Here is a 22,919-nt window from a genome sequence, read left to right as displayed (position 1 = left end):
ATAGTCCCTCATTACTTTATTTTTTTCTGTGTTGGGGCTTGAGCATGCTCCACACACTCTAGGCAAGGGCTCTGCTATACAGTATACCCAACCAACATAAGGTTCAGCTCCAGAGATAAGAAACAATGATGACGGATTTTACTGGTTTGGTTCTCTCAGGCACATACCAAAGCCAGAAGTGTAATTTTTGTTGGTTTTTAATTACATAGTTTAAGAAGAAATAATAAAGAAATGAAGTAAATATAAATATGAAATAAACCATTTGGGAATATTTTAAGAAAATATAAGAATGTCTTAAAAATAAGCATTTTGGGATAGGGGCTTAGCCCACTGGTAGAGTGTCCTCTAAATATGCTCAGAGCCCTGGTTCCATCCCCTGCACTGTGTATAAAGCAACAGGACATTTAGATAATGTTTAGGAGCCTAGATAAGGAGCATAGTCTTGGGGAAGAGAGTTGAGGAGCCTTCGAGTATGTTCTCAAATGAAATGACTTATTCTAGTCCCATAAGAGATACTTTGTAGATTGGTGACACATGATAAAAAAGAAAAACTCAAGTAACAATTGTCATTTTTTGACAACTATGTTAGCCAACACTTTCTCACTTGATTGAGATTTAGTAGCTGGTTCTACAGTGAAAACACAGTTGCTAAAACTCTCATATTCCCCTTGGATGGAGGCAGGAGGGAAGTGAATTGAGAAGGTCCCCATTTTAGAGGTGATGCTGACTCTATGGTGAACAAGGCTTCATTTCTTTCAGATACCTTTTGAAGAATAGTTGTGGAACTAAGTGAGGGATCTTGGGAATATCTTTAAAATAATGTTTGCATTTTCAGTAATATTTGTATGTGATTCAGTCTCTGTACATGCATGTTTACACATGCATATTATACATGCATATTTACACATGCATATTTACGAGTACACATGTTATAGATACTCATGTGGATGGAGAGATAAAGTTATAAGTGGAGAAGACTGTGGTAAAGTTTATTCAAAAACTTCAACTTGGGATGAAGACGTTTAAGTGAAGATAAAGAAGCCAACAGTCATTTATGTCTTTTTGCTTCAATGAACATGCTTTATAAAATAAAGTAGATCTAAAACAATGTGCCTGAGTGTATTTTTCACTAATAATATTTCTAATAATATTTCTGTCTTCTCTCTTTCACTTGTTCCTTCCTTCTCTTCCTCCTCTTCTTCCTCCTCCTCTCCCTCTCCCTCCCCATCTTCTTTCTTTTCCTTCTTCTTCTTGAGACAGAGTCTCTGTGTGTATTTATTCTGGCTGTCCTGAAACTTTTTGTGTTGAACAGGCTAGCCTTGAACTCATAGAGATTCTCCTGCCTCCCTCTCCTGAGTGATGGGATTAAGGAAGCCAAACCTGGCCTTAGTAACATTTCTTTAAACACTGAGTAATCATGTGGTATGCAATACATTGACAGCCATGTACTATGGAAGTCCCGTGGAAGAAGTGTGTAGACCCAGGCTCAGCCTGAGTTCTTATCAATGCTCATTGTACCCCCCAGACCAGAGGGGTGAAGCTGTTGTGCCAGGCACACTCTCAACTTGTGATGGGAAGCTGTATTCTTGACTGATGATTCCAGGTCTCTACAGGCTTCCTTCTGAATATATTTTGCTTTTTTGTCCCAAGTGACCACACCTCAAACCTATGGCATGCTCATGTTACTTTCTTCTTCTTCTTCTTCTTCTTCTTCTTCTTCTTCTTCTTCTTCTTCTTCTTCTTCTTCTTCTTCTTCTTCTTCTTCTTCTTCTTCTTCTTCTTCTTCTTCTTCTTCTTCTTTTATTTTAATGTGTATGAGTGCTCTATCTGCATGTATGCCTGCATGCCAGGAGAGGGCATCAGATCCCCGTATAGTTGGTTGTAAGCCACCATGTGATTTCAGGGAATGGAACTCAGGACCTCTGCAAGAGCAGACAGTGTTCTTAACCCCTGAGCCATCTCTCCAGCCCCAAACACATGTCACTTTTTAATTAGAAAAATTCAGGTGGGATTGGCAGTTTACATCCCATTTCTCTGAGTCTCAATTTTGTTTTTCTTAACCCACCTCCCACATTAGTGGATTCGGGTTCTTTCCTTCATGGACAAGACCTCTTCACTGCTCTGGTGGTGAACTTTTCTCAGCTAGGAAACTCTTTCCACCAGGTGCTGTCTGTCATGACACCTTTGCTCTGAGTTCATGTACCACTAATGTCACTGGATGACTGTGGAGGTCAAGTCCCCAGTAAGGAAGTTACTATGGAATCACATTCTTATTGGTCATTATTTTACCCTACACATTATATGTTCCTAACAACCTGTTTCTTCACTGAGCAAACATTTTCAGAGGTCAGGGTTTAGGCTTTCTTGTGTAACTCTTGGTCCCAAGCACAATACAGAGCAGAGACTAAGATTCACACTGGCTTTAGCACAGTTACTGATCGTAACAGGTGCCAAATGTCTCATCCCAAGCACAGACAGCTACCTCATCCTCCAATGTGGGCACAGTGGCAAACGCAATATGGTTAAGACTGACCTGCAGAAATTAAAAGGTAGTATATGAACAAAACACTTTGTATTACAGCAAATCGATCTATTTCCTAAGAAGACTACCCGTGGGAGGAATTGGAAATGGGGCAGACAATTTGCTTCCTTAGGGCTTGGATCATGTGGCTCTGAGTACTTGTAAGTGGTCAAAGTCATTAAGACCGTAATCTTAAACCAGGGAGCATGCAAAGGCAGTAGTGGAAGGTGTGGTTTTGTTTGTTTGTTTTGTTATGTTGTTGTTTTCAGATGAGCCAGACTTTGAGGAAGGGATCACAAGACCTGAAGGAAGGTGGGTCAAGTGTCAGGGGTAAGAGGAAAGCACCGTGGTTCATGAGAGATAACAGAGACTCATCCTTGGATGGGGATGTCAGACTAGTCTGTGACACAGAAGCCAGCAGGCATGGATTGAATGGGCCACGCATGTGAGAGGGAAGAGTCTAAATCAATGAGCAATGAGACAAACACTTTGACGTGCTGTCCTCAATGGGTAGCCACCTGCCTGGAACCTAATGGTCAAATGGCCTCCAAGTGTCCTGCCTGGAATTCTTTAATGTATGATTTCCCTCAGGTTGACTGAGACTGCAGCTGATATATTTAACATAGCAACAGTGAAAGAGAATCATCACACTATGTTTTCATTACTAAGCACATTTTGTTTCAGCCCCCAGATGGTTTCTACACAATTCACCCCAGGATCAAATTTTGTTGAAAAACACTCCCTTGCTAATTCAGATTAAGCAATTTTTATACTAAGAAGATTAATTGCAATTTGTGTCTACATCTTATAACAACTTGTGCATACACTATCCACACATACTTAACAAGGAAGAAACTGGAAAGGAAGAGTTTGGGAATGGATAAAGAAAAGATGAGGAAGGGTGAACATAATGCAATATGTACCCCCAGAGCTCATGTCTCTAGCTGCATATGTAGCAGAAGATGGCCTAGTGGGCTATCAATGGGAGGAGAGGCCCTTGGTCTTGCAAAGATCATATACCCCAGTACAGGGGAATGCCAGAGCCAGGAATTGGGAGTGGGTGGACTGGGGAGCAGGGTGGGGGGACTGTCTAGGGGACTTTCGGGATAGCATTTGAAATGTAAATGAAGAAAATATGTAATAAAAATTGTTTACAAAAAAAGATGTATAAAAATAAATTTTAAATAAAAACGTCACCAGATAGATAGCACAGCAGTCAGTCCAGAGCACTTCTCCTAGGAGGTAGAAATGTGTTGAGAGTTGAGGGTGTGGCCCCGTGGTAGAATACTTTTTAATGTGCTGTGCTCAAAGCCCTGATTTAGATCTAGCATGAGGGGAAAAAAAATCCTCTTATGAGGCTTGCAGCTCAGTTACTAAGAGTCAGGGCTGCACTGACCACTCTGTTGATTGACAGGTCACCTGCTACATATGGGTGGGGATCTTGTAGGAGACCAAATGAGAGAATCTATTTCATACTCATATCTTTTAGATTTTACTTCGTATACAAATATATCCTAAACGAGAAAACAAAGCTTTAGAAATGAAACGGCTTTGTGTAGTGAGAATACCATGCAGAAGGCTGAAGGTTTGTATTCGTTCAACCCCACATGCTGTAGCATAATAAAAGTACAAAATTATTTTAAGAGGTGAAGGAAAACCCCCCACAACTTTACCGCTGATGTCCCTAAGAGTGCTGGTTAATGTTTGCCAGCTTGACACTGACGAGAGTCATTTGAGAAAAGGAAACTCCGACTGAGGAACTGCCTCAATCACACTGACATATCAGACACTTTCTTGATTAAGAACAATGAGGAGGGTCAAGCCCACGGCGGGTGGTGCTACCCCTAGGAAGGTGGTCTTGGTTTCTATAAGAGAGTGGGGTGAGCAAGCCATGGGGACAAGACAGGAAGCAGTGTTCTTCCATGGTTTCTGCCTCCAGGCCCTTGTCTTGACCTCCCTGGATGGTGAACTGTAACCTGTGAGCCAAATAAACCTCTTCCTTCCCAAGTTGCTTTTGGTCAGCGTTTTGTCACAGAGAAGCGGACTAGGACACCATGCAAAGCCAAAAACAAGGTAAAAAGGCCACAAATGCTTGAAGAGTCCCCTCAGGAGCACCCCCACCCTCCTGCCTCATCAAACCTTGGTGTGCATTTCTCAGAAGCCACAAGTGTTGACTCACTTAAGGCTTAATTTGCCACAAGAATAGCCTACTTACTGTTCCTCCTGCCATTCCCCAAAGAGACGGCTGAAAAGTTCAAAATATTTCCTCTCGGTTACATAAAGCTGGGGATGACAAGGACTAAGACAGGGTGCCAAGATGCCTGCTCCCTGGGCTCTGCTTCCCTCGGATAAGCCCAGCAGCCAGCTTCGAGGAAATGCTAACCAGAGGCGAGTGTCATGTCAGAAGTCTTTTCATAGGCCTTGAGATTTCAGTGACATCTTATCTGAGGAATTTTTTTTTTTAAAGTTGCCTTGCCATGTCGTTTAAAAATTATCTTCAAGGGCAAACTCTTTACATGAAAGTCACATTGGCTCAGCTGCTAGTGTTTTTTTTTGGTGCATGCTACTTAGGAAAGGTGGATGGGATCTGATGTCAAAATGTTCTTCATTCCCTTAGTAATGGGTCAGTTAAGTCTAGGATGCTACTGGATAAATTCCTTCTCCCCACTTTTTGAGACAAGGTCTTACCATATAGCATTGGCTAGTCTGGAAATGTAGACTACTATGTAGATCAGGCTAGCCTCGAACTTACAGAGGTAGTCCCGCCTCTGCTTTGTGAGTTCTGGGATTAGAACTGTGCACCACCGTGCCCAGCTACGTTTGTTCTTACACAAATGTTGCCATGATAGTGTCAGGATGCTGGCCTATCTAAGTCACAGTAAACAGCAGTTTTGACTTGGAGGAACATACATCAACATGCCTTGTCATGTTAAGGCACAGTGGTCTCCAGCTCTGTTCTGTTTTCTCTATGGTACTTTTTAAATCCACAGTGTTGGGATCGAACCCAAGGCCTCACTCACGCTAAACAAAGGTTTTACTGCTATGTTCCCCGCTCATTGTAGGATTCGTGAGTCTGAAGATCCCAGTTTTTCTCTTATTTATTGTGGCGCAAACACACCAGTGTGCTAAATAAAACTAGCAAATGAACATTTTAGTGAACATTTTGTTAAGAACAGATACACACACACACATATATACACACACACTACAGTTCTAAGTGACATTACTAAAACTTACTTATGAATTATCAAAGGAACATGGTTCATCCTTCCTTAGAATTTGACAAGTCCTATGAGGCCCAGGTGAAGTTTTCTGGCAGAAGAAATACCATTTGCCCCATGCCATGCCCTCAGAACATCTTTCCACTGTAGACCTAAGAGTGAGTTGAGTTCCAGAGTAATTTTTCCAAAAAGAACTGACGCTTATGATAAGAACCACTGTGAAGCCTGAGGAGAAACAGCCCGGTTGTTGGCACAAGTGCCCTGTCTTTGTCCTCTTCCCAGGTGTGGTTAATGCCCCCAGCCTCAGTCACAAGGAGCCACTCTCTGCCTCTGCTCTGTCCATATCAATGCAGAGATTCCAGCTTGGAGGGATTTCTCCTCACCTCAGGAAGGAAGACCTCCTTCATGTACTCCTAATTCCTGTGAACCTCCCATGCTTGTCAAATGCCATCTTCTGAGACCAAGCAAAGTGTGGCCCCGTTCATCTCTGTATCCCCAGATACGTCCTGACTCTGCTGAAAAACCAGCAAAGAAGCAAGCTCCGCTCGTGTGATCCCTTCTTTCATCTTGCTACCTATTGTCCAGAGGGTAGAGTCATTGAACCAAGGCGGTCTCTCACTTGCTAGCCCAACAGACTTCTTCCATGTTGGCCAAGTGCCACGTGCTCCCCAGATGGCTAGAAACCCTAAACTCACACGCCAGGGGGCTCTCTTCAGTGCCCACATTCTTTGTGTCTGCTCCTTCTTGTGGAGCTCTTTCAGTTGGAGCTGTCAGATGTTTCCAGCTCTAAAACACACAGCACTGCTTTCATTCCAAGTATGATTTCCATTATTCTCTATGGAATCAATATGGCTGTCCTGGATCTAAGGAGGGTTTGTTTGCCATTTTCATTAAACACCAGAAGTAAGCAACAAACAAACAAACAAAGAAACCCACCACCAACCAAACCAAACCAAACCAAACCAAACCAAACCAAACCAAACCAAACCAAACCAAACCAAACCAAACCATACCAAAGAGCAGAGGTGCAAATTTAGAGAAAACTTGTTCATTTATTATTTTATTATTGTTTTGTTGAGATAGTGTCCAGATTGGCCTCAAACTCAAGAGCCCTTTGCCTCTGCCCCCAGAGTCTTGCTCCATTTTAGAAGGAACTTTTCTAGAACATTTTAAAAGACCAGAGTGTATACCCCAGGGCAGTCAAAATGTTTTATTACAAAAATTTTGAATGCTGACAACTTGACTCACAAAGAACCTGTCACTCAAAATGTGAAGTACGTTGGTTATCTCCCTGACTCAGGCCAAGGGTCAGGAGAACCTCCACCATTTATTGGACACATGGGGAATCCTAGAGTGAATTAGACAGGACTTGTGAAGTTTTGGGTAAAAACATGGACAGACTTTTTTTTTTTAACAAATGGAACATTAATTTAATTAAAATATTTAACTAAAACGTCGTGACTATTTTCATTAAAAATAAGATTAAATAACAGCCCCCACCCCGATCCAGCAAGGCCTGGTTAGTTCCGGGCAGCTTTGGAAACCGCAGGGTCAGACAGCAGGATGGAGGTGGGCAGACATTAGAAGGACTGACTGTGGTGGTTTGTGAAAATCCAAGTGAAGGGCTTGGTACAGAGCTCGGTTGGTAGTGTGCTTCTTTAGTGTGCACGAGGTACTGGGCACAAACCCTAGCATTCCGTAAACAGCAAGGCAGCACCCCCCATAATCTCCAAACTCAGGAGGTGGAAGCAGGAAATCAAGTTCAAGGTCATCTTTTGATACATGTTGAGTTTGAGGCTAGCCTGGACTATGGGGAACTATCTCAAGCAAAAAAACCCAACCAAACCAAATTGTTTCTCAAACAAAGAAATTAAGAAGGAAAAATAAAAATGTTAAAATGACATAGCAGGGTGGGACCTGGGGCAGCTGGCAACAGAGATGGAGCCAGTCAGCCTTGGTACTTGGAGCACTCTCCTTATGAAGTCTGTCTTCTGAGATGGCCAGAGGTCAGAGGTCAGAGTTCCTTTGCTTGTCTCCATTCTGATACTTAGGGGTGAGGTCCCTTAGGAGTGTCGTGAGGTTTAGGGGACACTTGGCATAGGACAAAAAAAGACTGCTTTGTGAATGCTGTCTAAGGCAGGGTGGGACAGCTCTGGGGTCTCCTAGCTCCCTCGAAGGAAGAGTTGGCAGTGAACTGGTGTCTCCTTAGATCACCGGGACCTCTGGGATGGATGACACGGGAAGAGGATGAGGACATAGCCTGAGCTGGGATCAGAGGACACTGTATAACCGATTCTACCTGATCGTCTCTCTCACAGAGCAAGGACACTCATTGTAAAGTGTATCTGTTCCGAGCTGGCTGCCTCCCAGGTGCCACTCTATTTAACCCTGACATAGCCACATGGTGTAGCTGGCATGATCCCCTCTGCTGCACTGTTGAGAAATTAAAGGAGAAGTATGAAGTAAATAAAGGTCTCAGAGTCACACGGCAAGCACTTGGTCTGCCTGGGGTTTGAGCACAGCAGTCCTGTGCGACGCCCCTATACAGCCCGCTCCTTCTACTGCTTCCTTGCCAGTGAGAATGCAGGGTTGCCCCTCCCTGACCATGCCCCAATGTCCTTGACAGCATGGAAGCAGTCAGGCCCATAGTCCTTTGTTGTCGTGGGTCCTCCAAGGCAGCCATTCTCCCCCACCCAGCACAGGAACTGCCTGTCCCTAAGAGCATCTCATAGAGTGTTTTCTGTTTGCCCCTCACGCCTGACCATAGCTGAGATGAGAGCTCTTTTCATGCCATACATAGAAGTCTTTAAGCATCCTGGTTCCCTAGTCCTGAGGTTTTTGACTTGAGCGTGCTAGGTGCTCTGCCACTGAGCTATAGCCCCAGCCCCTCTTCAGTTCCTTTTAAAACAGGTACGTGGCTCCATCAGTTCCAAGAAGATGAGAAAACTGCTCGGGAAGAATGATTCCCACTGCTTTGAATTAAAGTGTGGGCTAGCATTTTGCTTCCTTAATAGCATGATATTCTAATCAGCCCGTCCGCTGGCATCTCGCACTCACTGTCCTGGATGACGCTGACAAAAGAATCATGTGTCACACTGTAAATGAACAGATATTCAGTGACATTTTCTGTTGTGAGCAGTGGGGAGGAGCATGGCGGGATGGAGACCGCTTCCTCACCTGGGTCTCAAGGAGCACCGGCAGCCACACCCACTCCATGGCCATCGAGGTTGGGAGACTGGAGAATCCTAGTGTAACTATAGCTTGGGCTTCCGTGGAACAGCTCGCTGACGCTGGCTTACATTGTAGGCTTTGGACCAACTAATCACAAGCTCCTTCTCCCCTCCCCCTGCCCTCTACCCCATAAAAAATATAGTGGCTCAGTGCTAGCATGCCAAGCTGCCATTTGTGAGGTCCTGGGTTGGGTCCCTAGTACCTCTTTTTCAAAAAGTATAGTTTAAGCCTGATGTAATGCCCAGGCCTGAAATCTCGGTACAGGGGAGTAGGAAACAGAAGGATTCCGTGTTTGAGGCTAGCCTAGCCTAGATAGTGATTTGAGGCTACCTGGGGCTACACACACTTACTGTCTCAAAAGCAGAAGATAACTTAATTACACAAGACTCAACATGTTGCCTGGAATCTCAGATCTACCCCAGCTTTGACCTGGACACACTCAGGGGCCTTCCTTCCTTCTTCTATCCTTTTCCCCCCCTTTTCCTTTTTTTGAGCCAGAATCTTGACAGTTCTAGAGCTTGCTATGCAGGCCAGGCTGCCCTTGCACTTACAATCTTCCTGCCTCGGCCTCCCGAATGCCAGGATGACAGGTATACCAACCACCTACCCCACACAGCTCTGCTTCTGCATTCTCGTAAGGCCTTCTTTGTCTTGAAAATATCCTAACAAAGCACATTTAGGAAAGAGCCAATAAGCTCTCCATGTTTGAAAAAGAAAAATGACTCAAGTGGAGAAGCCACCTCACCAGTGGCTTTGTCCGGTGTTAGGCTGACAGATTTTGGGGGTGAGAGGCAACCACAACATTTTTCCTATTTAGTGATCAACCAATCCACTTACATTGTTTTGCTTAGTTTCCATCTCTTCCTTTGTAGATGTGCAGGCTGCTATACAAAATTTGATTGCAAGTACATGGTATTGACTAGTGAAAGGATTCTTGCGTAGACTGAGTCTCAAACCAAGATGACGTAAGGTCTAGATATGCCCATGAAAAAACAAAAGCTAACTATGCAGCTGTTAATTAATTATTTGTACTTAAGGGTCACACCTTTCCTGTCCAATATAACTTATATGTTGTAGAGGGTGTTTGTTTTAGTTGACGTTAAAATTTAGCATACTGTGCTTGCTTTGTCTCCCAAAATTTCATGGGTTTTAGCAGCAGATAGCTTGTAAGATAGCTATGAGGACAATCTTAGTTTTTTGCTTCTGACATCTTGTTTGAAGTCTCCTTTTGCACTGTCTGGCTTGTGAAAGGAATCATGGTATCACTTGGGTTCAAGGGTGTAATCTTTATCCCCTCGTATGCATTGTTCATCATAACCATGAATAATACCATAAACAGCATGTTGGGCAGTTTATGGAAATTCCCAAATCAGACAATCATTTTTATGCACATTTGCCAATTTGCTTTTACAGTTTGTTTCAAGAGGTTTGTGCAAGCCAGCCTTCCTTTTCTTTCCTGTCTCATATCTACTGTCTTACCTAGGTCTATATCTAACCTTGCCCTCTGTCATACTCTAAAGCAGTCTCTTTGAAGTCTGGCCTCCCATCTCTGTGAGAGTCCAGGCTCCGCCCATAGCCTGTTTCTCTCTGTCTCTGTCTCTGTCTCTGTCTCTGTCTCTCTCTCTGTCTCTCTCTCTGTCTCTCTGTCTCTGTCTCTGTCTCTCTCTCTCTCTGTCTAGGCTCTGCCCATAACCTGTTTTTGTCCAGGCTCCGCCCATAGATCCCCCTCTCTGTCCAGGCTCCGCCCATAGCCTCTTTCTGTCATTAGCCCGTTTCCCTTGCACTGTCATTTTTTTTCTCTCTTTGCTAAAGAACCCGTCACATGAGTTGAGATGTGATTTTACACCTTTTATTCTAAAAGTGACCTCTCTGGAAACTAACTCTGTAAGTCAATCCTGGACATTCGCATGTGCATCACGGTACGCGCAGCACACACCCCCACATCTCTTTCTCTCTGTCTCCTACCTCTCTGTCTCTCTCATACACATGTTAAGTAAAATAAAGTTTTTCCTTTTCTTATTTCTGAAACCCCTCTACGCCTTTTCTGACCCTTTGGGTCCGTGCTACCTGTGTTTTCTTAGAGGCCGAGTCCACGGCAAACCCAGGATCTTTCTGTGCCTTTCATATTCCTCTTTATCTCTGTTTCTTGGCTTTTCTTCACAGCAGAGCCTGTGGTGAGCCCAGGATACTCTTGCTTCCTTCAGTCGACATCCTCTTCTCGTCATACCAGCTGATCTTTGTCAAGGTCACTGCTGATCTTCAGGCTACAAACGCCATGCTCCGTGAATGCCTATTTAGATCTACTTTTTTTCTTTCTACACTGCCTGTGGTGGAGATCTCTTTCAATCTTGGATGGCTCTTCTTAGTGCCCCCGTCACCCCAGCTCTATTTCCCTTGCTTCTCGGTGTCCTGCCATGGCATCCTAGACAGCCGCTTAGCTACTTGCAACCCGGCCATCTCCTTAGTGTTTCTCCAAGTCTTCCTAATTGGCCCACCCCACGTTACAATCTCTGTGCAGAGGAACTCCAGCCTTCAGCCCTTCTCACTCCAATCCCTCATACGCCCACATCCGAGTGACTTAATGGTGGTCTCCAGTTTCTCAGGAAAATAACACTTCTCGTTCCCCCTATCTTCCCAACCTGTCCCTATTTTCTGTGCAGAAATCCAGGCTCAGTACCCACATGCAAAGAACAGACCAACGAATGACTCTATTTCCAAAATGTAACCCAACCCAGGACCCTTTCACTTGTCCCCAGTAAAAGGCATCCCATACCGCATCACCCTGTCATCTCATGTCTGGATAATTTCAGTCAGCTCCAAATGGCCATCATCTGTCTACCCTCGACACTTGCCTTCTGCAAGCCATTCTCCGCACCTAGCCTGTATCCTGAATTCCACTCAGCATCCTCCAAATTCTTGCACACAAGTAGTCTGAATGCTTCCAAGCACTGAGAAATGATGTCTCTGGAGAATGTGTGTATATTCAACAAGAAATAGCATTTTCAGAAACAATGTTTCCTATTAGTACTAAGTTCTTATTTTAGATTAAAAAAAAAACAAATAAGACACTCTCATTTTATGTGAGCACAGATGTGCAAACCCATAGCATGCTAGGGCAGAAAAATTAAAAAAAAAACAAACCCAAAACAAAACAAAACAAAATCCCCAACGGGGCAGCCCCTAAAAGAGTTTGCCTCACACTGCATTTTAATTACATTGGTATCAGTGGGTATCAAATGTTCTTTTACTTAATGGATAATTAACTATGGCTTATGGTAATTTTATGAGAGCTTATGTGGATGTGGAAAATGGTTCCTCAAGTTTTATGTTTTGATTAAAATATGTAAGACTTAACCCCAAAGGCACATTCACAGTTCACGAGGATGCCCAAGACAGCGCTAGAGAATTTGAGAAAGGAAGGAATCATCTATGAGTGTGGATAAGCAGGGAGAAAATGATACAGAATGGAGTGATCGGTCTTCACGTCTCCCATGCTGGCAGTGATGTTCTAAAGGCACATGCTTGGGGAATAGAGGAGGTCTTTTACAATGACTCTGGGAAGCCCTGGCAGGATGGTCCACACCTGGTGCAGAATGGGAATGTCGCTCTCCATTTCATTTTGGGGGATTTCTTCAATGCACAAAATACCACAGAGAACAGAGCAGAAGCCCTGCAGATCCAGCAGGATGTAGGAAGGCTTCCTGGAGTGGCAGAAGCATCCGGCTACCTTTCACACCCCCTACCCCCTTACCATCTCCTCATCCTGTTCCCAGCTATCCGTAAGTAAAGACCCAGTTCAGAGCCAATGTGTCCTGTGCCAGACACCAAGCTCCGCAACTGCTTTTCAGAAACTGCAGAGATAGTTCTGGCTATATTTTGGTGCTTATCAGAGGCAAAAGTATACTAAAGGACGGAAATATAATGACTATCTATGGATACAGAAAAAGAGAAAAGTAATCTATACTGAAGGATGAAAATAATTTAGAAGGATGTTGTTAGCCAGCTGTGGTGGTGTTTATGTTTAATTCCAGCACTTGAGAGGCAGAGGCAGGAAGATCTCTGTGAGTCTGAGGCCAGCATGGTCTATACAATAAGTTCCAGGACAGTCAGGGCTATACAAAGAAATTCTGTCTCAAAAAAAAAAAAAAAAAGTTATCCATTAACTGATACAGAGCCCACAGAATGACACTTGTCCGGGAGGAAAAAGGAGGAGGGTGGGCGGAGTAGAGAGTGCACCAGGCCTTTAAGCCTCTGTTTACACAGTGGATTCTGCAAAATGGGCACTTAGTGGAGAGGTATTTGCAAACCACCTGCCAGGCAGTGAAAACTCTGAAGTAGGGTCCTGGTAGGTATATGAATGTACCCACGCACACACAAAGATGCTTTTGCAACACCTGGAACACAATTGACTCTCTCAGAAACTTAGTCTACAGTTTGATTTAAATCTGCTACATCACAGCAGCAAACAATATTTTAAAGACATGCAAATCAAACAAGAAACAACTCCTACTGGCTGGCCTCCCTCTGGCCCAAGGAATGATGGATCGTAGCTGTCTGTGAGACAGAGGTAAACCTCACTGTATCTTTCTTGATACAACACACAGAATGCTGGTCTGTGTTAACTTACATCATGCACCCTCTTATCTTGTGATCAGACAAACTTTTTTTTTTTTTAATTTCCACAGAAGCAGTTAGGCACCATAAGCCTTTTCTCTCTGCTCATGTAATTTATGTTTCTGTTGTAAGAGACGATGCTTTAAAAACATACAGGAAAAAGCGCCGCATTTCTGAAAGACAAGCTGTCTCCCTGATGATCAGCCACATAGATACCCATAAAGACATTTCTTACAATCCTATTATTATTATTGTTATTATTATTATTTTGCCATTTTTAACAAGCACAAAGGATGCGCCTATAGGGTTAGAGAATTCAGGCTGCTTTTCAGGAGGCAACCTCATTAGACATGGATCCACCTCTTATTATTTATAAAGTATTCCAGGAAAGGTTTTCTTACCTGGGAATATTCAAAGTCAGTGATAGGGGCTATGCTCTTGATATAATCTGACCGGAACTGGTTCTCAGGGTTGGCCAGTGGAACTGGAGGTATGATGGTACTCATCGCTGAAACGATGGTCTAAAATAGGATGAAGGAGAAAAACAAAACAGAGAGATAGAGCAGGTAAGGATCCTGCGAATATTAATCAGAAATATATACTTTGTGTTTACCCAGTTTCAGGTGAGCGGACATTAAGGGAAGTCCTTACCACGATCGCATCTTTGACATTTTTCCTGATGTCCAGAATTTTCTGCTTCTTTTCCCTGCATCGAAGGAGAAGTTGTTATTAAGTTCATTCACCTTTCACTGATAGAAGCCAATTAAGATTTTAAATTTCCAGTGAGTGTGCAGGGTCAGGTAGATCTGGTTTCAACCAGAGGTCAGCACCAAGCCCCCAAGGCATCTGCCAAGTTTTTACCCCAGAAACGAAAACATCACCACCGCTTCCAATTTGTGCTCTAAAGAAATGGAATGTATCAGCTTCAGAAAATAAAAATCTACAGTTCAAAGAAACATCAAGGTCACAGAATCACAATAGTTATCATGGATCGTGCATACAAATATGACTCTACAGTTCTATTCCAGTCTATCCTTTATATTGATGGTTAGAAATTGAAGTAGATGTAACTTGCTATACTATAGAGAAAGAATGTATTGCGATACAGGCAGTTCGACACTGTGGATTCAACTAGCTGCAGATCAAAAAACGTTTGGCAAAAAACAAACGAACAACAACGACGACAACAACAACAACAAAACCCGTATCTGCACTGAACATGTGCAGACAGTTTTTCTTGTGACTATTCCCTAAACCATCCAACACGATACACTCGTTGCTTTTATTAATGCATTGCAGTAGGTACTGTGAATCTTGAGGTGATCCGAAGTAAACTGAAGAATGTTCACAGATGTTTTCTAACTAATATGTCACTTTAAGAAACAGATTCCAATATTCTTGGATTTCAAGCCCCCCCACCTCCTTCAGATAGTAATGGATCAATGTATTGGCTGAGGGTTCAGCCCCACACCAATATTAGAGACCAATTCCCCCAAGAATTCCTAACAAATTGTTGTTTGGCAAGCAGTTTACTTTTAAAACTAGACATCGCCAAAGAAGGATTTTGCCTAAATGGAGCAAATTCGATACTAGATTTCGTCTTCCCCACCACCGAGATCTACTACATTATGAACAGAACCGCGGAGAAAGTACTTCTGAGAAATGACGCAGTTGACATAGAATTTGGGTGTCCTTACTCAGGGTTGAAGCCATTGACGTGCAGGATCCTCATCTGTTTGACGATAGTGCTTTTCCCGGACTCACCAGCCCCTGTGAATAAACAGAAAGAAGGTGGTCATCCATGTCCTCCTAACGGACCATCCTGTCGCTATCCAATGTCTCTTACGCGGGGACTTTCGCAGTAGTTCGTGCGCCCTGGCCAGGCTCCGGCGCCCAGCGATGCTCAGTCTGGTTTGGCAGACTGCCCATGCCGGTGGCGGTGAGGCCAGGACTGTGCACTCTGGGACACCGGGAGCCGCCGGGGTCGGAGCTACCACACACCCCGGCCTTACCCAGAAGCAGCAGGCGGTGAGTTGCTTTGTAAGCCAGGCGCTCTTTCTGCAACTGCTTCTCGATCTTTTTGTTGGCCTCGCGGCGTTCTTTTTCATCTACGCCCTGATCTTCCGCGGTCTTGCTGCTGTTGCCCAAACACCCCATGCCTGCTGGCTCGCTCTACGGTCAGGCAAGTAGGAAGGCGCACCAGAGCCAGCGAGACCCCGAGATGTGCGCTCCCGCGACGGCGTCTCCGCTCTCTGATACTGAAAGAGACGGCCAGGTCTCCCGGGGATCAGCGATCGCTCGGGCTTCTCCCTCCCCTGCCCACCGCACGCTCCCGGCTAACGGCGCCGGGAGGCTAGGCGCGCCCAGGGAAACGCTCCTTAAAGGCAGGTCGTCTTAGGAACCTGCTGGGGAAACAGCGCACACAGCGCGCGGAGCCCCCCTGGCGCCCGGTTCTGCTGGAGACAGCCGGGTGGCGCTATGCCCGGGCTCAGCCTGCTCCTGCCTCAGCACCGCCCCACGGAGATGCTGAGGGGGTGGTGCGCAACCGAAAGCGGGGTCCTGCCCTTCGTAGTGGCTAAGCACAGCCCGGAGGGCCAGAGCTCGTACCAAAGGGTCCTCACAGGGCGATTGTGGCCATCAGCTAGGCCGGATGGTTGCCTTGCTGTCTGATGTGCGCGCCCGCTGCGGGTCCCACTCCCCGGGAAGGAGATGGGGACTGGAGTACCGGTTGGCTTGGGGGGGGGGGTGTCAGAGGAGCGTTTCCCTAACCTGGTGAGTCAGAAGAGGGACAGAGGGTGCTTGCGTACACGCTGGTCCGCGTGGCTTTCTCATACCCCGCGCCCCTGTGCGGTGCCCCAGTCTGGCCACGCGCTCCCACTGCTCCGACGCCTCCTTGTTCCCAGGCGAGTCCTCACTCGGGATCATGCATATTCTATCAGGGAGGAGGATCGCTAGGAGGCTCACCAGTCACATCGCGTTTGCTCCGTTCAGCTTCTAGACTCTTCCAGCTCGCCCCCGCTACCACCTTTCCAGCCCGTCTTTACCTCCAGCCCCCGTTTTTCTTTGCAGTTCTGTCGAGCAGTTCCACTGCTTTTCTAGAACACACTCTGGTTTTGAACTTGACCTTAGAGCCGAGGAAGGGGTGAGGAACAGGAGCCTGGCACCCCCTGGTCCTTTATGAGAGCCCTCTAGCTTTGCTAAGCTCTGCGCTTTGTGTTCACAGCGCAAGTGCCAGGGATCAGCAGGACAAAAGAGGTGACCAGGTTCAGGTATTTGACTCCAGCACTGAGACATGAAGGCGAAAGGACTCCTAGAGATCACGAGAAATTGATGGTCCTCAATGTGGTGACACCTAGGTACTGAGCCTTGACTCAGCGCTGTTCAGACCTCACATTTTCCCCTTGCTATCAGCATGACCTGACCTGTGTTCCAGAGAGCAGATACTGACTGGGTTTCTTTATCCTGTAGTCAGACTGTGCCCTCTTGGTTCCTCTTTGTCACATCTCTTCTGACTGCCTCCAGCTTTCTCCACTTGATCTAATTTCCCTCCCTCCGTGTCCTTCTCTCCCTCCTCTCCCTACCCGCCTCCTGATGAAGTCTGTTTTCCTAAAGCATTGCCAACCTCCCCTCATCCCCCCATCCCATTGGTTCTACCAATCCTCCTTCCGGGACTCCTGTCCTGAATCTCTCCTGCCTCCTAAAACTTCAACCCCAGTAGCCTGACAGTGGCTGGAGCAGAGGATACAGTCACCAGAATTACCAGTAGACTTGAGGGTGTCTGGTCTCTGTCCTCTCAGGAAAGCCAGTCCAGTCAGATCCTCTCCTCAAATCTTGGCCTTTAATTGCCACACACTACCATTCGAGTTTTGCTCATCTCTGTCTAGTGGATCTCAATCAGCCCGTCCTTTCTCCCCAGACATAAAGATTGGCCACTGTGACTATCCACACCTCCAACAACCTGCTCTTTCTTTGGATTTTCTAAATTATGTGAAATGAGACTGATCTTCTTCTTCTTCTTCTTCTTCTTCTTCTTCTTCTTCTTCTTCTTCTTCTTCTTCTTCTTCTTCTTCTTCTTCTTCTTCTTCTTCTTCTTCTTCTTCTCCTTCTCCTTCTCCTTCTCCTTCTCCTTCTCCTTCTTCTTTCTTTCTTCTTTCTTTCTTTCTTTCTTTCTTTCTTTCTCTTTCCTTCTTCTTCTTCTTCTTCTTCTTCTTCTTCTTCTTCTTCTTCTTCTTCTTCTTCTTCTTCTTCTTCTTCTTCTTCTTCTCCTTCTCCTCCTCCTCCTCCTCCTCCTTCTCCTTCTCCTCCTCCTTCTCCTCCTCCTCTTCTTTTTCTTTCTTACAAACAAAAAAAGTCATGTGTCCTGTTGAATGTTTCCTAAATGTGTGTCCTGTCCTTTACCACCACGATGGTCTTTGATCACTAATTCTAAGCACAATTTTAGCAGTAGAGACCTGTTTCCATTGTCTCCAGCCTCAATCAACTGCAGCCTGAGATGTGTTGCTCTCACATTGCAACTCTAACTATACCACTGTCCCCATCTGCAAACTCCTTCTCTAGTTCACCTAGACCTCAGCCTTCAACCACTGCCCCTCTCCCTCCCTCCCCCTCCTTCTCAACAAGGTAGGTTCAGGTGCACTGTTGCTCTTCTCTGGGGATACCTATGGGCCCCTTCTCTGGGCCAACTCCTAGTTATCCTCTTTGGCTTCAGTGTCTCCCTTGTAGCCACACTGTATTAGTAAGTGTTCTCTAGAGGAACAGAACAGACACATGACTATAGACTAAAGGGGATTTATTAGATTGGCTTACAAGACTTGGTTTGGGTAGCTTGTAATGGACACATGACTATATATATATATATATATATATATATATATATATATATATATATATACCAGTCATGGGCTGGCAATCTGAAGAACTTCCAGAGAGCTGCTGGTCTTCAGATTACTTTAGAAAAAGCTTGTCCTAAGATCGGCAAAGGAAAGCTTCCAGAACAGGATGAGTTGAGAGTGAGGGCAAGCAGGCACAAAACCAAAGCTTCTTTCTTCCACGTCCTTTTATCTGAGCTGCCACCCACAGGTGCTGTCCACATTTAGGGTGGGTCTTCCTGCTTCAAGTAGTCTGACTAAGAAAGGCCCTTGAAGGAGTGCCCAGAGGCTTGCTGTTTTCATAGATTCCAGATCCAGTCAAGTCAAAGACCACAATTAGCCACCACGCATCCCCAGAAGTCCCCTTTTGTCTCTCATAGAGCCCATGGAGCCCATGATCTTCTCATTTTCCACATCTGATGCATCACAACTTCATTAGACTGTGGACACCTTGAGGGCCAGGCTGGGCACCTCCTGCCCCTGCACCTACAGTAGTGTCTGAGCCAGAGATTCGCTGTGAATATTTATTGAATGTAAGAAGAATTCACAAAAGCCAGAGACAATTCTTGGCTGAGGCCTAGGCTGTTGCGACAGGAGTTTCTTAGATCTATAAAGTATTTCTCCAGTGTGGCATTGTATTGAAAAGAAAAACACTTTCCCCCTAAAAACAAAAGCAACAACATCTTGGCACTGGTAGATATAAACACACACAGCCACGTTCCACTTTGAACTACAGTCAGTGCTCTGGTTTTGTAGAAAGCCTGTTTAGCACAGTCGCTACATTTGTGAGTGTGTTAGCACAGGTATCAACCCAGAAGACACCATAGCTATTAGGACAGGAAGGAAGTCGGGATGAACACCACAGCATTGTGTGGGTAGCTTTGTAAGGGTTTGTCCATTTTTAGATGCCAAGACATCTATACATTATTTAAAAGAGGTGGAAACAAAACAGGTTTTACAAAACCGTTATAAAGGGGGGATTTAGATCAGACCCCCAAACACATATTTAAGGTAGTATGATACTCAGGCTGTAGTTTGATCAGCTATATAAACCAGGGTTACAGTCAGACTGATGTATTGTAATGTTGTGGTTTCTGTTTCTTTAGAGTGTTTTTGGTTGTTATTTTCACATGTGACAAAGGAACAACATTTAATAAGCGGGCAAGAAATGACTCCAGTGGGGGTGCTTTTAACATGCAAATGTCTGGGGTCTCTTGCTTGGTTTCATCCTTACTCTCTTTGTACCCTCCCCCCCCCCACTGCCACTTTCTGTAAAACTTGAAAATAAAAAGCAAAAACCCTCAGCTGCTGTAAATCATACAATTAAACTTGACTTCTTATAAATATGAACTTTGGATCACTGTATAGACTGTTAAACTTGATTCCAAATTACCTATTGTGAAATAAACTGTGTGAGACAGAAAAAAAATTAGGGTTATAAAATTTAAGGATTAAATACATCGATGTAATGAAAAACAGACCTCACTGCACCCAGAAAGTTAGTAGATATCAATACTATGATAACATACATGTCAGAAAAGTGGCTTCTGGCTGTTGAGTGATGGCTGGTACTGTCATAACTCTTGTCTCTAGGAAAAAAGTTTTTAGTGCAAAACATAGGAATCATTGTCACTATCATTTTTTAAGAGTTCAGAGTGATGACTTAGAAGGATGACTGTCATCGAAAGATGGCCTAGTCGGCCATCAATGGAAAGAGAGGCCCATTGGACTTGCAAACTTTATATGCCCCAATATAGGGGAATGCCAGGGCCAAAAGAATGGGAATGGGTGGGTAGGGAAGTGGGGGGCGCTATGGGGGACTTTTGGGATAGCATTGGAAATGTAATTGAGGAAAATATGTAATAAAAATATTAAAAATTAAAAAAAAAAAGAAGGATGACTGTCTGGCTCAAAATCTATCCAATACAACCATGTGTGCACCAGGACACTGTGCTAACTTGCATGCTCCATACTCTAAATCGTGGCGGTGCCTGCTTTGTTAAGTGATTTCAGTGAAAAGCTTAAAGACAATCTCAGCCTGTTATTAGGTTCAAGGCCTCCCTTCCCCTGTCTGTCCACCTGTCCATCTGTCCTTCCCTCCCTTCCTCCCTCCCTCCTTCTCTCCCTCCCTCCCTCCTTCCCTCCCTCCCTCCCTTCCTTCTTCCCTCCCTCCCTCTCTTCTTCCTTTTTCCTCTTCCTACCTACATACCTCCTCCTCCTCCTCCTTGTGTTTAGAACCAAGCCCAGAAACTTGTGCATACAAGTGCCCTTCCATTGAGTTACACTCTTGGTCCCCAAACTTCAAAAGTTTTAAATCCAATAAACTGTCTTTTGCTCTATACCCCCCATCCATGTTTCCAAAATTTGAATCAGAATCCAAACTACTCAGTGGCTCACCTGCAGCCGGGGAGCAGAGCTGTAGGGTCACTCGGAAAACTAATTTGTGGTCAGAGCAAGGAGAAGCACCTGTTGCTAGGCAACCTGAACATGGCAGCACTAAGAGGATCCCCAGGCAAGGCACTTAATGCCAGCAGGGTCTACAGGGCAGCCCTATGAGCCTTACCAGCAGAGGGCGCCAGCATACTGGATCAGGGGAAAGAGAGAGAGAGGAAGGAAAAGCCTTTGAGATCTATGGGTTTGAATGAAAATGGCCACCATAGGCCCATAGCTTATGAGTGGCCATTTAGTGGCCTATAGGGAGTGGCACTATTAGGACATACAGCCTTGTTGGAGGTGCATCACTGGGCGTGAGCTTCGACTTTTCAGAAGTTAAAGCCAGGCCTAGTGTCTCTCTCTTCCTGCCCACATCCAGGTGTAGAACTCTCAGCTCCTTCTCCAGAGCCATGTCTGCCTGGGTGCTGTCAATGATTCTAGCCATGATGATAATAGATTAAACCTCTGAACTGTAAGCCAGCCCTAGTTAAATGTTCAATGTTTTCTTTTATAAGATTTGCCTTGGTTATGGTGTTAGGTTTTTTATTGCTTCACAGCCATAAAATCCTAACTAAGACAAGGTCCAAAGTCAAAGGTAGTGGTAGTCAAACCAAGTGGTAGCCCCCTTATACTGAGGATAAAGACAGGTAGAGTGTTTCAAAAGTCCAATTTAAATCTCTTACATTTTTTTTTTTGTTTTACAAATTTAAAATTAATGACTTAAAAGTTTCTGTGTACCTTAGTCCCTCTGAATGAAGATCGTGAACACTGAAGAGTCACAAGTTCTCACTAGTGAACGGGAATGAAGTCCAGGAAAGCAAGAAGGGATTGTGCCTTCTTCTGAGGCAGTACCCTGAAAAAATATTAACTAGCAAGTAGATGAAAAACATTCAGGACAGCTGTTTCAATTAGAGATGGCCCTACATTCAGGAAATGAGAGCAAATCTGAAAAAAAGGAGCCAGCTGATGTCTGGCGCTAAATGTGAGTGAAAGAATTTAGCTTGTTGTTCTGCCGGATCGGAACTTTTGATAATATTAAATGCTAAAACTGCAGTAAGACCTTTGGTGCGAGCTCATCAAATGTTCTAGGAACAGAACAATCGTGAAAGCTGAAGAGTCGCTAATTTCAGAGCAAGAACAGTAGTTGGTGAAGCTGCAGCCAGCCACCAGTCCACAAAATGGGCTATGTGGTAGCACAGGGTATCCCGTGCAGGGGTTCCTGCACAGCCAATCACACAGCTGCCCATTGTTTTAGCTGGCCACTTAGAGTCTTGGTGGAAATATGGAAACAGCCCGTCATTCATTTTCAGCAGCCAAGATCACGGTATGACCTAATTACAATATGCATAGGAACTATTATGGTACATTTTACCTTTTTAAAATTTTAAACAGAAAAGCAGGAAAATAGCTTCAAGTTTCCTTTTCTGTACATACTCTAAGATCAAATATTTTAAAATGTATTGAAATGATGTGTCTCCTTTTTTCTTACTCCTACAGCAAAAGTAATATGAAGTGACTGTGAAAGGTGTCATCCACAGATAATTGGGAACTGATGGCTTTAAACACCAACATGGCAGCACATCAGGAGGGAAGAGATGCTAAATGTTGTTGCCTTCTCTCTGGGTCCAAAGCTCAGGATTATGGTGTCCCTGTTAGAATAGTCACTGTGGCACTGAGTTTATCCACTGTGTGGGACATGGGGTAGGAGGCCACCATCGACATTAGAAAAACAAATCCAACACCGCATCCTATCCTGTAAGCCACAGAAGGGCACTGGTAAACAGAACGGAGCCATCAATGACTCAGGTCCAGAAATCCTGGGAAAGCCACCAAGCTCGAGTGATTGAGTGGATGTCTTCTAAAGTCTCTGTGTTAGTAAGAGCTTGGTTTCCAGGTCAGAGGACTTAGTGCAAAGTGGTAGAACTTTCATGAAGTGGAGCCTGGTTGGGGAGGGAGTGTGTCTTCTTCTGGTCATTGAAGGTAAGCTCTCAAAGGGACATTGAGACTCTAGTCTTTTTCTTTTGCATCTTG

General features: G+C 44.6%; 1 protein-coding gene across 2 annotated transcripts in view; it reads right to left on the bottom strand.

Moving 5' to 3' along the window:
* Positions 1–22,919, bottom strand: part of Gnal (G protein subunit alpha L) — a 145,210-nt gene that overhangs the window by 80,971 nt on the left and 41,320 nt on the right. The window contains exons 1-5 of one of the 2 annotated variants that reach the window (XM_029471864.2): positions 16,357–16,427; positions 15,600–15,845; positions 15,285–15,357; positions 14,239–14,293; positions 13,989–14,108 (exon numbers count right to left, since the gene is read on the bottom strand). In XM_029471864.2, the coding sequence (XP_029327724.1) occupies positions 13,989–14,108; positions 14,239–14,293; positions 15,285–15,357; positions 15,600–15,744 (393 nt within the window). In that variant the 5' untranslated portion in view covers positions 15,745–15,845; positions 16,357–16,427. Of the gene's footprint in view, positions 1–13,988; positions 14,109–14,238; positions 14,294–15,284; positions 15,358–15,599; positions 15,846–16,356; positions 16,428–22,919 lie in introns of those variants that run through there. The other variant, XM_021150731.3, reaches the window with a different exon arrangement.

This window comes from Mus caroli, unplaced genomic scaffold (assembly GCF_978045245.1).
Source record: "Mus caroli unplaced genomic scaffold, Mus_caroli_1 scaffold_19, whole genome shotgun sequence".
NCBI classification, from domain to species: Eukaryota; Metazoa; Chordata; class Mammalia; order Rodentia; family Muridae; genus Mus; species Mus caroli.
This window is presented reverse-complemented; position numbering and strand designations above follow the sequence as displayed.